The 13,535-nt window shown below is 43.9% G+C and overlaps 1 protein-coding gene across 1 annotated transcript in view; it reads right to left on the bottom strand.

Moving 5' to 3' along the window:
• GAD1 (glutamate decarboxylase 1) overlaps positions 1 to 13,535 on the bottom strand; it is a gene marked incomplete at both ends in the record, with an annotated part of 40,183 nt that overhangs the window by 188 nt on the left and 26,460 nt on the right. Inside the window, 10 exons of the mRNA XM_079783268.1 lie at positions 778 to 867; positions 2,210 to 2,317; positions 4,540 to 4,689; positions 5,753 to 5,831; positions 8,635 to 8,699; positions 9,849 to 9,965; positions 11,233 to 11,287; positions 11,512 to 11,591; positions 11,676 to 11,791; positions 12,921 to 13,033. Coding sequence (XP_079639394.1) covers positions 778 to 867; positions 2,210 to 2,317; positions 4,540 to 4,689; positions 5,753 to 5,831; positions 8,635 to 8,699; positions 9,849 to 9,965; positions 11,233 to 11,287; positions 11,512 to 11,591; positions 11,676 to 11,791; positions 12,921 to 13,033 — 973 coding nt within the window. The remainder of the gene's footprint in view (positions 1 to 777; positions 868 to 2,209; positions 2,318 to 4,539; positions 4,690 to 5,752; positions 5,832 to 8,634; positions 8,700 to 9,848; positions 9,966 to 11,232; positions 11,288 to 11,511; positions 11,592 to 11,675; positions 11,792 to 12,920; positions 13,034 to 13,535) is intronic.

The following is a 13,535-nucleotide window of genomic DNA, read 5'->3' on the forward strand; positions in this document are numbered from 1 at the left end:
AAAACAGAACTCAAGGCTGATATTAACACCGCTCTTTTTACCAGTGCAACCAGCTGCTTGGTTGGGATTAAAGGAGCAGTTTGCTTTTCACCATTTGTGTTTACACGGACATAAAGACAAAGAAATATTTTATATCTCAGTTTCTTCAGTGGCTAAGATCTAATGACCATTCGAGTCTACCCAGTCATACATTCCCTCAGAAATTTTGAAAGTTAGTCATAGAGCAATGACAATAAAATCGAAATAACAAACAAACAAACAAAAACACCTCTTATGGGCAACTACACAAATTAAGGCTTCTGTATAATCCAGAGCCCAAGATTCTGCCTGGCACACAGACGAATATTTGTTGAACGGCTGGATGTTTGGTATATAAATGAAATATACCAACAAGTACCAATAATATGCAAACTAGATATAGAATCAACAATCAGAATGAATCAGCATTAGAGTAGCCTTGAATTTAGCAGAAGATATTGTAACAGACATAGTTGATTATGGAAGTTCCTAGGAATATGCGTAGGATTCAATTGCCCTGCACACGGCCCCTTCTCGATGAAGAACACCAACCTCAGACAGGAGTACGGCGGTTCCTGTTGTACCTGAACCACAGCAAGGGGACAACCCAGACCCAAGTAGAATGTAACAGGATGGCTCCCCACCAGCCCAAGTCTTTGATTTTCATTTCTCCCCCATTAGAAGACACATTAGAGTAAGGCTAGTCCGACCCACCAGAGAAATGCAAAGGGTGAGATGAGGCCGAGGAGAGAGCCATACCTTGTGGAGTCTTTCCCGTCGCTCAGGGCTGTCGGGCATGCTCCGGAGGCTTTGTGGAATGTACCAGAAACAGACGTTTGTGTGCTCAGGCTGCAGCGATTTTCACAAACAAGCAAACGTACAAACAAAACAGAAAATTGTGAGAACTTGAGAGAAGGCTTCTGCCAAACCCCTGCGGACCCTGGGTGGAATTCTCCCCGGCCCGGAAAACCCACCAAAAAACAAAACAGGAAAAAACAGTGACATATTAGAAAAGAATTACAGTTGGGTAGTTTTAAAAAAGGGTACTATCCATTTGCCATTTTGCAGTGCCTAGGAGATTCTCAAAACACAATTTATTTTATTGATAAGTGAATGTTTTTTGGAGCTTACTATACTGATACTGAATCTTTTCTTGATAACTCTGGGCTATCATAAAGAACATTAATACTGGTTCTAACCTGCAAGACACGGGTAACTGTGATGAAGTGACAGTTAGTGTCCCTCCCTTAAAGACTCCTATGCTTTTCAGTTCTTCTGTATTCTTGCGACAGTTTTTCAGTTTCCTTCCTAGTTGCTGTTTGCCATCATTGTGCCTGCCTCTGACTGGCTTGAGACATCACATTTGTCTTTAAGCTGCTAGCAGAATATTTAAAACCGTGTCAATGATCAGAGTGAGGCCCCGTGGGTGAAGGGCATGAGCACTGTATTGTCGATGTGAACTGCTCAGATCCCCCTCCCCCTTGCTGTCAGGCCTCTTTCTTCCTCATCTGGTGATTCTCCAGAATGCTCCCACTAGTCTAGACTGCCTAATAAATTGGCTAAGCTGAATGTAGGTGGTGTTATACTATATTGGGGTATGAGTGGATTTTCTTTTATTCAACACTGGCTCCTATTCAGTGATAGAAACATTAGTCAATTGCAAGCTCCATTAGGGCAGCAACCGTATATCTTTTGGTCACTGCGATATAACTCAGCTCCTGGCATGGGGCGACCAATTCACGAGGAGCCAAACTTCCACACAGCGGCACTCAGTCAATACTGGTATAAGCACTTCGTTATATACCATGTAGGTATGAACGCAGGGCAGACACGATTGCATGTTGCTCTCCTCATAATGAATCTCTCTGTAAAGTAGAACTTCGCTTTAGAACCTGCCTTGGGAATCAAGCATATACCCATCCTGTAAGCTTCTTGGAACTGAGAAGTAATTTATGATAAAGGATTCAGACCTGCCAAGGAAAGAGCTCGTGTCTGCAAAGAGGTGACGGGGGAAAGTCATCCCAATGCTACTGGAAGAAAAGTTCACGGACACAGAGAGAATGAAATGAATAGTGCCTGAGAATGAAGATTCTGAAACAGCTTTTAGCAATGTTAGAAAATGTGGCTTTAGGAGCTTCCCTCGACAGATTTTCTGGAAATGCTATATATCTAGTCCATGATGACAACTTACCTCACCACTGAAAACCATCTCAAATTCGTCTCTGTTTTTAATTTTGGCATAGAGGTATTCAGCCAGTTCCAAGCATTTGTTGATCTGATTTTCAAATCCCACTGTTCCCTGTTTTTAAAAAAAGAAAAATCGAGTTTATTGGTGAGAGGTTGTATTTCCATTGGTGATGGGCATTTGAGAAGGCCATGCTGTCCTTGTCTACTGGAAATGGACATAAGAATCTTCTCGGAGATGGACAGGAAGCAGCATCTGACTGTGCGCAGCTTCTTCGCAGCTCAAGCGAAGTGTGCCTGCTCTCTTCTGAAGGCTCTCTAGTCTCCGGGCAGTTATTCTCAACAGGGCTCTTAGTTCCTGCTAGTTATTCACAGCCTGGACCCGAAGTCTCTTTTCTGGTTTGCTTTATGATAGATACTGCTACTCAGTTTATAAACTGTAACCGGCCCATGATAAAATGAGTACAGAAGTTGAGATTTTGCAATAAGAAACTTTTATAGCAACGTGACAGAATAAGTTTAATGTCTACTGAACCTAATTTTAAAAATTGGTGTTTGTACCTTGGATGTTTTTCATGTCGTTTTTTCTAGCAATTCATCTCTATTGTACCTGGCTCTTCACCACAGTTTGAGAACCATTGCTTCAGACCCACCCTCCCAGCAGTGAGTCCTGGTCAAACAGGTCCCCACACTCCCAGGCAGGCTACCTTCCACAGCACAGAATCATCCTTTGTGCTGACAGGCAGGCAGTCAGATGGGGAGGCCACTGGTCTCAGTACATGCCCTGAGACTGCAATAGCTCCAACTATTGACGAAATGGTTGAGCATGAGTTTGAAAAGCCAGCATGGCTGATTAATAACAGCAGTGTGGAGGCTGTTGAGTAGGTCAGTGTTAACAAGAGCAGATGCACAGGCTGGCTTGTGGATTGCTAATGGGCCTGGGTGAAGTCCAACACTGGCAAAGCAGCAGTCACCACTAGGCGTACACCCTGGCCAGGCCACCTTCCACTGGGGAAGCAAGCCTGCACCAGGGGCCCCCTCAGCAACCGATTCACAAGGAGCCAAACTTCCAGCAGATGGCTCAAGGAGTTATTTTTAGGTAAAATAAATAGGCAAATGACTGAGACAAGGTGGTTATTATGTTTCTAAATGATAGGGCTCTTTCTCTTGTTGCTTATGGCTATTTGTATGTTTAAAATACCTATCATTCCAATGTGGTAGACACCAAATTCAGACTATTTATATATTAAGACACAATGGCTACATGAGGGGAAAAAACTAATAATCTGTCAAATTCTTCCTACAGAGGAAATAGGTGAGTAGATATTTCACCGGAAAGCCTTGTTTTGGCATTAGGTAGACCCAATCTTAAAACATGGAAATTAGTAAAGTTAATTTACAGTAGGTAAATAAAAATTGTAGATACAGTATACAGATGTAAAATAAAAATTGCCTTTACTTGATTGCATAAAAGCACCTTTGAACAAATAGTTAAATGGTAATCCTCTCCCCTCACCCATATTTTTTGGGGAAATTCCAATAGTTTGCTCTTTTTTTTTTTTTTTTTTAATAGACAGAAATGTAACCTGAATGGCTGATGAGTGCAGATCCTGCATTCAGTCTAGCAGTAGGATTTCTTGGAATAAAGTATGTATTTCTTGGAATAAAGTATGTATTTTCCACTGGTTTGGCTCAGTGGATAGAGTGGGTAGAGTGTTGGCCTACGGACTGAAGGTTCCCAGGTTCGATTCCCGTCAAGGGCACATACCCAGGTTGCGGGCTTGATCCCCAGTTGGGGGCATACAGGAGGCAGCTAATCAGTGATTCTCTCTAATCATTGATGTCTCTACTTCTCTCTCTATCCCTTCCTCTCTGAAAATCCATAATGAAAAACCCAAAATTGTTCTGTTTTGTTCATTTGTTTTGATACGTTCACTGAATATATCCCCATGATTGGAGGCCTTATAAAGGCATTCAGGGTTCTGTTCACATCAATGCAGTAATTTTATCTTTATCGCTTTCTACATCTACACTAAATAACTTCAGCATCCCTAGGATTGCTGTCGAAGTCTGTATCTTGGCATCATTTTTAGTTGTTATCAGAGACAGTTATAAAAAAAACTTCATGCTAATTCAAACTGAGGAGATTGAATGGAGGAAGGGAGAATTTGACATGAGAAAGAAAGTGACTTCATTTGCAAAGAAAATACAGTTAGCTCAATTATCTAGATATTGATTGAACACATAGTGAGTTATCTGTGATACAACTTTGCCTCTCTTTTGCCAGTCTGTGCAAATTACATTTCTGCTCTGTTTCCTGAATTCCCTTTTTCTTACCTTGGCTTTCCACATCAGCCAGAACTTGAAAATGTCCACGTGACGGCCACACTGAATTGCCTTGTCCCCAGTGTCATAGGAGACATCATATTGCTTGTCTGGCTGGAAGAGGTAGCCGGCACACATCTGGTTGCATCCTTGGAGTATCCCCTATCAAGACAGGCATGAATCTGTATCCACAGGTCAGAGATGTGGTGGCTTTGAAGCAGGGCTGGCTGGACTTGGGGTCACATGCAACCTTCCTAATGTCTTACGAGCTCTTGCACTTGTTCTCACGTTCTTCTCTAAAACCACTCTTGCAAAAACCTTCGCCCCTTTCCCCGTCACTCTCATTAGAAAATAATCTTTTGTCTCAGATGCCTAACACAAGGACTGTCCCTCTTAGAGATATTTGGAAATATGTGTGGGTGTTTGGGGTTGTTTCAAAGTCTGGGGAGTGCTATGGCATTCAGTGGGTAGGGGATAGAAACTTCCTGCAGTGGGTGGGACAGTCTCATGTTGAGAAGAACTCCCCCCCCCCCTCCGCAAAAGTATCCCCTAGAAAGTCTTCTGATCTTTTCCAGGACCTGCTATGCAGTTAGAGGCCCTCTGATGAGGAGGAGAGTAAAGCGCTCGTGCAGGTTCTGGCTCCTACAGGTTGGTGACAGATTCTTTGGGTTGCCTCAGTGTGCACAAGTTTCCCTTCGAGGGCAGGGTGCTGTTATTAGATGCTTCTGGAAGGGAATACGCTACTGACTCGTTTACAGAAGCTTTTGGTCAACAGTCCTCGTTCCTCTGAGTTGACATTTGTAATATGTCAAGGTCATCTTTATCTCAGCTCTTGGGGCCACAAATTCATGCTAAGAACCCCAAGAATGTTCCAGTGACCACTTTGTTGCCCTCACTCAGGTTCCAATTGCTCTCCCTTCGTTTGTATCAACATGAAGGAATGTGAAATGAAGTAATGCCCTTGGAGTTTCTGTCACTGACAGGGCCCTGAGCCCCGACCAAGGACGGACAGCGGAAGGCAAGAGCCTAGAGGAGGCACGAGGTGAGCTGGAGACTAACAGGTAAAGGCCGGGAGGAACAGCAACGGCGGTCCTAACGGGGCAGCCACTGTGTGAGTTTGTCACCGAGCACTGTATCAAGACCCCACGCTTTTCTCTTCTTGTGCCTTCTAAACGTTAATAAAGGGTGTGCCGGCCACCAGCTCATCTCTGGAGGGAGTACAGACCTTCTCCTTGACGAGAATGGCGGAGCACTGCAGCAGCACGCCCATCATCTTGTGAGGGTTCCAGGTCACCGAGCTGGCCCTGCAAGAAGCATGTGACACGCTGAGAAGGTGCAGGAATCAGCAAGAGACCGTCCTCTTAAGGAAAACACCAGCCTAGGCAGCCCACGTTTTCGACGCCCAGTGGTGGACAATTGTTTTGCAGGCAGTCTCAGGGCACCGAGCGACAGATTCCCTCTTCTAAACAGCTGCTGCTCCTAACGGCTAACGTTTACGAAGAACTTGCTGTGTGTCCTATTACTGTGGGAGCTTTGCAGGCGTGATGCCAGTGTGGTGTCATGGTTCAAAACTCCGGACTTCGGAGCCAAACTGTCCGAATCTGAATCCTGGCTCTGACACTTGCTAGTTTGGGAAAGTTACCTAACTCCTCTGTGCCTCAGTTTCCTCATCTGTAAAATGGGGGGTATTTGTCACAGGACTGAATCAATGAGAAAATGAGTTAATAAATACATATTGCTAATAACTGTGCCTGGAATACTTAATTCTCACAACAACCCTACGATGTAGGAACTACTGTCTATTTTAGATGGAGAAACTACGGCACAAATGGGTTAAATACATCGCCCAGAGGCACAGAGCTTGGAAGTGTTGGCGCCAAGATTCACGTCCAGGGAGTCGAATTGCACAGCCAGTGCTCCTACCCCTTCTGCAGCCTGCCTCCCTCTCAGCCACAGGCTCTGGCTGCTGCTGCCTTCGGTTCTTATTTATAAAACGGGCTGGCCATGCCGACCTACCTACTTCTGAGGTAGTGAGTAGAGTGACACTTAAAAGCAAGGATCAGTTAGGCAGCTCTAGACTTTGGCTCTGTAGCAGCTTTGTTTAAATGCTAAATGAACATGACATTGCCAGTTCAGGCCGCAATGACAGCTTAACAAGCACGGTCTCCTAGCAACCGCCTCACTGTTAGTGAGCGGCACACTAGCTAGGACATCACGGAAACGACTAAGTATATTGTATGATGACTACAACTTGGGTAACTCACTTCGGTGGTTTACGGACTCCTTCCCAATGGCCCGGCCCACAGCTGGGCTCTGTGCTTTCATAGGTGAAGGATGTTCTCCCCAGACGGAGCGCTTGGCTCCGAAGTGCACTGACTCTCTCTCCGTAGAGCGAACCCTTGCTGTGAATTTTTAACCTCTCCATCTTGCCTGGGTCCCTTAGAGGGAAAACAGTGTACATGTGTGACGACAGCGTGTGCGCTGTGTTTCAAAGATCAGAGAGGAAGGCCTGGGGTCCTGCTGCTCTAAGTGGGTAAGAAAGAAAACCTTTGAGAAAGAGACCTAGGAGAAGTTCTAAGGGAAGTTGACGAACGGCTGATCTCATTAAAATGCATCGTGAGTCGAGCCATATTTCAAAGGTAGTCGATTTAATCCATTTTCTCATAGCTCCCATCCCTGAGTCATTAAAAATTATATTTAGGCCTCATAAAATGCCTTAAATTGAGTGGTTTTGAGTGTCCTAAAGGTCTGAAGTAAATGACTCTTTGCTGCCACAAATGGAAACTAACAAGACATGATATGGATTCAATTTCCTTCAGAAGACATACATGCTTTAAAATGTTAGATAAGAAAAAGGCTAGTGCAAAATGTTCCTATGCTCAAGCATGGAAAATAAAAATTGCCGGATAAACCTAACGTACAGTTGGACTGGTTCTTCTACATTGAACATATTATCCTCCAAGTGACAGAGGCGAGTAACTATGCCGCAAAGGGTCAGTCCCACTCACTTTGACACCGGCCCAGAAGGGAAGAGGCACAGCACCCGTAACAAAACCTCTGTGAGAGAAGCCACGGTGCGCGTTCCCGATGCCGCTCCCAGGCCGCGCTCTAGCCTTGTCTGCTCTCCCCTGGCACGTTGCTCCAGCCACACGGGCCTCTCTGATGGTCCTCCCACTTGCCACGAACATTCCTGCCTCAGGCCTTTGCCTCTGCCCTTCTCACCTCTCTTCTCTGGACCCTTGCTTCCTGTCTCCCTTTATCTGCTGAAATGTCGCCTCCTCAGAAAGGCCTCTGACGACCCTGCCTCAAACAGCATGCCTGGTCCCTCCCTGTTATTTAAGTTTTATTTCCCCCCCTCTGAGATAGATGAAGTATCTCTTTGTTTAGGAACATCCAGCCCACCGGAACGTAAGCTTCGGGAGGGTACATCTCTCAGTTGACAACACCTTCCATACATTGCCATGGTTTCCTACACGTAGCAGATACACATGTTTTAGAAAAGTGCCGTGCCTGGCTAGACTAGAGACAGGCAACCAAAGATTCACATCCATGTCTTCCTGGCTCATGACAAGTGCTCAGGAAATATTTGCTGAATCAATGGGATCAATACGTTGGAATCAGGTCAAAATCACATTCAGCTGAGCACACCCACCAAACGTGAACGGTGAACAAGAACATAAATACGCTGGGTGAGCCAAGTGGCCTACCCTTCCCGCAGCAGCAGGCTTCATGAGAAAGAAAAGTGAGATGCACCGTTGTAAACTCTCATTTCGCCTCCACATCTCCCCGCTGCTTGGTTTCTCGTCTCTTCTACCTGAGCACCTACCAACCACATTCATTGTTGTGCTTATCACATTGGGCTGTAACTATTTGTTTACTTGTCTCTCTCTCGAAATTATAAACTCATTGAGGAGAGGACTCATTTGACTGAGAAATCAATCATAACTGATCTCCCAGTGCCTGGCACACCATCATTGCTCAATAAATCTCTATTGAGCAAAACTGAGCTTAGTCAGATTGAAGTAAGATGTCAGGGACATCAGCAGACTCAGAGGCATAGCATGTTTGATGGCCCGAATGGGAGGAGGCCCAAACTCTGGCCCTTACCTTTCTATGCCACTGAGTTTATGACGGTGCTTCCTGGACATGAGCAGCCCACCGCCCCAGGCAGCCTGTGAGGACAGAGAAAGGAGAGGGAGGGGGAGTCGTGACATTTAGGAATCCAAACCAGTCACTCCACACCTCTACTAAAACATGAGAACGTAAATGGTGAAAAACATAAGCTTCTCTGACAAAAGGAACCCACACTGATTGTTCAACCAGTGGCAGTTGTAATTCATCACTTGTCAGGTCTTCAAAGGTTCCTCCAGGTTAAAGTCAGAGTAGCTATGAGGGACACAGGTGAATCTGGTCTGTGGTGCCAGGACCCAAAGGCCTAGAGCACGCCGGGCGGGCAGAGACACTCCGTGAGCCCCAGGGTGGCTCTGGGAGGGACACAGACTGGCGCCTGCCATCAGATTCTCCCCACGGTAGGAGTCTAAGGGCTTCTGTGAACTCAGAAAGCAGCAGCCCTGCCAGGCTGGGACGTCCCGCCACAGCTCCTGCAACATCAAGACCTTTTGTGGGTACCCTGGTGCGTAAGTTTACTGAATAGCTTGGGACACAGCCTTTGTCAGTCATTTGTTCAATAGTACCGCAGATTATCCAACTGTCCGGTTGTGAGAAGTTATATCCATAAGAGAATAGAGCGAGGAAAAAAGAAAAAAATACACTCAGTCATGCATGTGAAAAATGTACCTTTTGTGTTCCTGGGAAAGTTTGGGACTACATCTCTTAGCTGAGAACACCTTCCATATACTGTCTTACCTTTTCCTACAGGTACAAGATATGAGTTTTTTTTGTGTTTTTTTTTTAAAGAAAAGTGTGTGATAGATGGCTGACTGAAGGCAGCTAGCTGAGCGTCCACATTCATGGCCACTTTCTTCATTGTATCTTATGTTTTTTTCCCTCTGAAATCAGTTATATTCCCCTCTGCAGCTATGTGTCCAGACAAAAGCTACTTGGGAAGGCGATAAGAGACCATATTCTAAAATGAATCCCAGGAGATAGCAACTGGCCATAAGGGAGTGGATGAGTCCCAGAGGATGCACAGGCCTGTGGTGTGTCCAGTGGTGAACGCCGGCCCGGAGCCAGAGAGGAGGGGAGCTGATGTGGTGTGGAGAGAGACCCCGCTGGGCAGTGGGAGAAGCTTGAGGCAAATCACAAAGCAGAACCGTGTCCACCCTTGTGGGCTGGGCCACGCTGTGAGTTACAGCACTTACATCGACATGCAGCCAAAGGTTATATTTCTCACATATATCTGCAATCTCCTGTATCGGATCAAAGGCTCCATAAACAGTCGTGCCAGCAGTTGCATTGACATAAAGAGGAACATATCCCTATAAGGCAAGAGAGACAGGCTGATTAGTCTCTTTAACCTCTCTCCTTTCCACAGGAGGTAGACGAATTGCAGTAGCATTTATTCACACATCAGCTATGGTATCAGACACTCTATCTGGCAGTTCTTCGTTGGTACATTTACTCATTCACTCATTTATTCAACAAATAGTTTTTGAGCGACGTTTTTGTGCCAAGCCCTGTTGTAGACACAGGGAACACGGCAGTGAGCAAAAGAGATGAAGATTTCTGTCCTCGTGGAGTTTACCTTCTAGTGGACAGGGACAGAGAGCAAACAAAATCAAATAAGCAAAATACACAGTCTGATATTGACAAGGTCTATGGTGAACAATAAAGCAGGGAAGAGAAATACCAAGTTTCAAGTGTTAGGCAGGTAGTTCTGAATAGCATCTGGACGCTGTAGAGTTTAGAAGCCGTGTTATTCTAAGTGTACTGATGCAATAATAGCACTGAAGCATTGCTTGGTTATTAAAAACCAGTCTATACACTGTTTCACTAATAGTGGACATGGCAAAATGTGTTGATGTGAACAAGAAATAAACAAGGAAGTGGCGTCAGACAGTCTGGGGGAAATCTGTGAGCCCTACGTTTTATTGAAGCTCAGCTCCACCTCTACTCCTTGCTCAGTCCTAGTGACATTTCCATTCATCCCCCTACTAAAACCTCAGTAAACAACTACAATTAGAGAAGGAGGCATAAAATGTAACCAAAATAATGAGTTGGTAAATGGTTTGACAACTATCTGGCAATGCCTTGTGGATACATCTGTGCTATGAGATTTTTTTGTTTAATAGACTTGACTGAGGCTGATTCACCAAGTATCATGGTCCACCTGGCAGGGCATGGAAGTACTTTGTTAAACAAAACCCCAAGCTAAAATGATACTTGTTAAAATGAGATTATACCTAAGAAGAAGTAAGTGAAAACCACAATAGGCTGTATCTTCGTGGTGCGTGAGTAGTGGATTTATTGACGTACATAAAACTAATCATTTGGCGCAATTAAGATAGGACAAGAGGTTTAATGTCTGAAATTTTAATTCTTCAAAAAAACCGATATGGTATAGACACAGCTTTAAAGCCAAATCATCTCACAAGTTGGAAATAAATAAATATCTAAGAATAGAATTTTAGAAACACAATAAAATAATTTCTTATACTATCGAAGATTTTTACTGTCTACAGCAGAGAGAATGTATTTTTAAAAATTTGTATTCACCAGAGTTTAGATGTACCATAGAGTATATACCTTTTGCTTGGCTTCAAGAATTTTTGCCTCTAAATCAGCAGGAATTATCTTCCCCCTGTAATTATTATAAAAGGAGAGAAATGAAAATGAAAAATCAATGAGACTGCACATGAAAAAAAACTTCAGCCGCAGCAAAAAGTAATGTAATCGGATATTTTCAACAGACCATTAGCAGCTTGGCACACTGTACTGAGTCAGTCCTTAAGCACAATAAAACAAATTTAACAGATGAACACATTTCATACATCAAGAACCTAACAGTCACCATCCCCTGCCTACCTTTCATTGCACTTTATCAAAATCACGTTGTCGGTTCCAAAGCCAAGCGCAGCCCCAGCCTTTTTTATGGAGTAGTGACTCTGCAACAGACAGAGGCTCGAGGTTAGATGTTCGACAGCCCCGCGGAAAACACCGCAACCCACGAGCAAGAGCACCCGACTCACATGTTCTGAGGTGAAGAGGACCAGGTTGGGCACGGCTGCCATGCCCTTTGTCTTAACTTCTGGGAAGAACTTGTATCGCGCTGCCATGATGCTGTACATGTTGGATATGGCTCCCCCTATCGGCAAGCAGACACATTGGGTGGTGTTGCAGCTCCTTCGTTACTGTTTCTAACAGCAAAGGCTAAGCTGGTGTCTCAAGAGACAAGGGAGGTCAGAAAGGGGGAAGGACAATATTCTGATAGGATTTGATGGCTTCCCTACTGCCAGGGCTTCCCTCTGGACCCTTTGCCCAGGGAATATAGTGGTCACACTCCTTACCAAAGCCATCTAGGCAATTTGGTTGGAGGTGCATCACGTACTCCAGTGCCTGCCCCACCTGAAGCCTAGACAGAAATTAAGAGGTGGCAGTGGCTGTAAAGAGAGGGGTGAGTTACAACTTCCCTGCTTCCGCTCTCTGCTCAATCTATTTACTGAATGAAGATTAATTTGTTCTCTGAGTCAGAAAGACTGAGAAAGAGAGAATTATGGAGCCTACTGAAGGAGATGGTGACATTGCCTGGATACCCTTCCAAGAACAGCCCAACTGAGTCATTTGGGAGAGCTCGAAGTTGATTAAAATAAAACCAAACTTGGGTTTACTTAAATAAAGACACAAGGAGAAGTCAGGTAGCTAGGTACATCTGGCCAGCACAAACTAATTGCTTTTGCATCAATTACCTGACAATTAAACAGGTAAATTGGTGGTTGGCTTGAATCGTCTGGACAAGTGTAATTCTTACTTATTTCCACTTGAATACAATCATACTGTCTCTGACACCATCCCAAACTCCTTCCTACCTTCCTTCCTGTCCTTGTTTTTAAAATTCTTATTGTATCCTTTGAACTAGAGATCAAAGTAGGTAAACTATTTTGGCAGAAATTGATTAGTCAATTGACAGCCTTGATTCACTTATCCTCAGCTTAATCAAACCATTGTTGACAAACTGGAATTATTTAGCATAATTTAGACACAGTCTTTCTCAGTTTGGACAGGTTTAGGCACAGCCTTTGTTGGTTAGTACACACAGAAGGTAGCATTGTTGCTAGCCTTCACCCTGGCAAAGATAGGAAGGCAGAGTATCCAAAAAATCTTTAAAAGTCATTATTCTTCCATGAACTCACTCTGTGCTTACTACTCTCAAAAGGGTCCTGAGGATCCATACTACAAACCTGTAGGGGAGTCAGGGAAACAGAACAGAAACTTACCAGGAGAAAATATCCCATCACCATCTTTATTTGACCATCCAACTATCTCTCTCATCTTCTTAAGCGTTATTTGCTCCATGAGGACAAACACTGGGGCAATTTCATAAGTAAACCTGGAAAAGTGGTAAAAAAATGAATGAAAATAAAGAAGTCAACTACTTATTTGGAGAACACAGATGACTGGTTTAATATTTGTACTTGGGATCTAAGAAAAAAAAAAAAAGAGGCTCAAAACCACTAAAACAATTCATTTCCTGGAAATGCATTAAGTCACCAATCACAAAATGTCAGAAACCAGCCTGTGTTACCAAAAGAGGTGGTTGAAGTGCCTGCCCTATGATTTTTCACCAACAAAAAATATATTCTCATCTAAATGGAATGTCTTAAGTGTGGTTCACCCAGAGAAAAATAATGAAAGAAAATTACTTTTCTGGGTCCCTTTCACCTCTGAGATTGTAGCATGATGCAAATGTTAATGGAAAATAATGTATCCTAACATCATATAAAATTGATTTGCAACATTAAAAAATCACACACCTTGACTGCCAATTTCCCACTTGTAGAATCCATAAAACCCAGAACCAAACTCTATCTTTTAAAAAACAATGTAAACAT

Source organism: Cnephaeus nilssonii (assembly GCF_951640355.1).
Source record: "Cnephaeus nilssonii genome assembly, chromosome: 10".
NCBI classification, from domain to species: Eukaryota; Metazoa; Chordata; class Mammalia; order Chiroptera; family Vespertilionidae; genus Cnephaeus; species Cnephaeus nilssonii.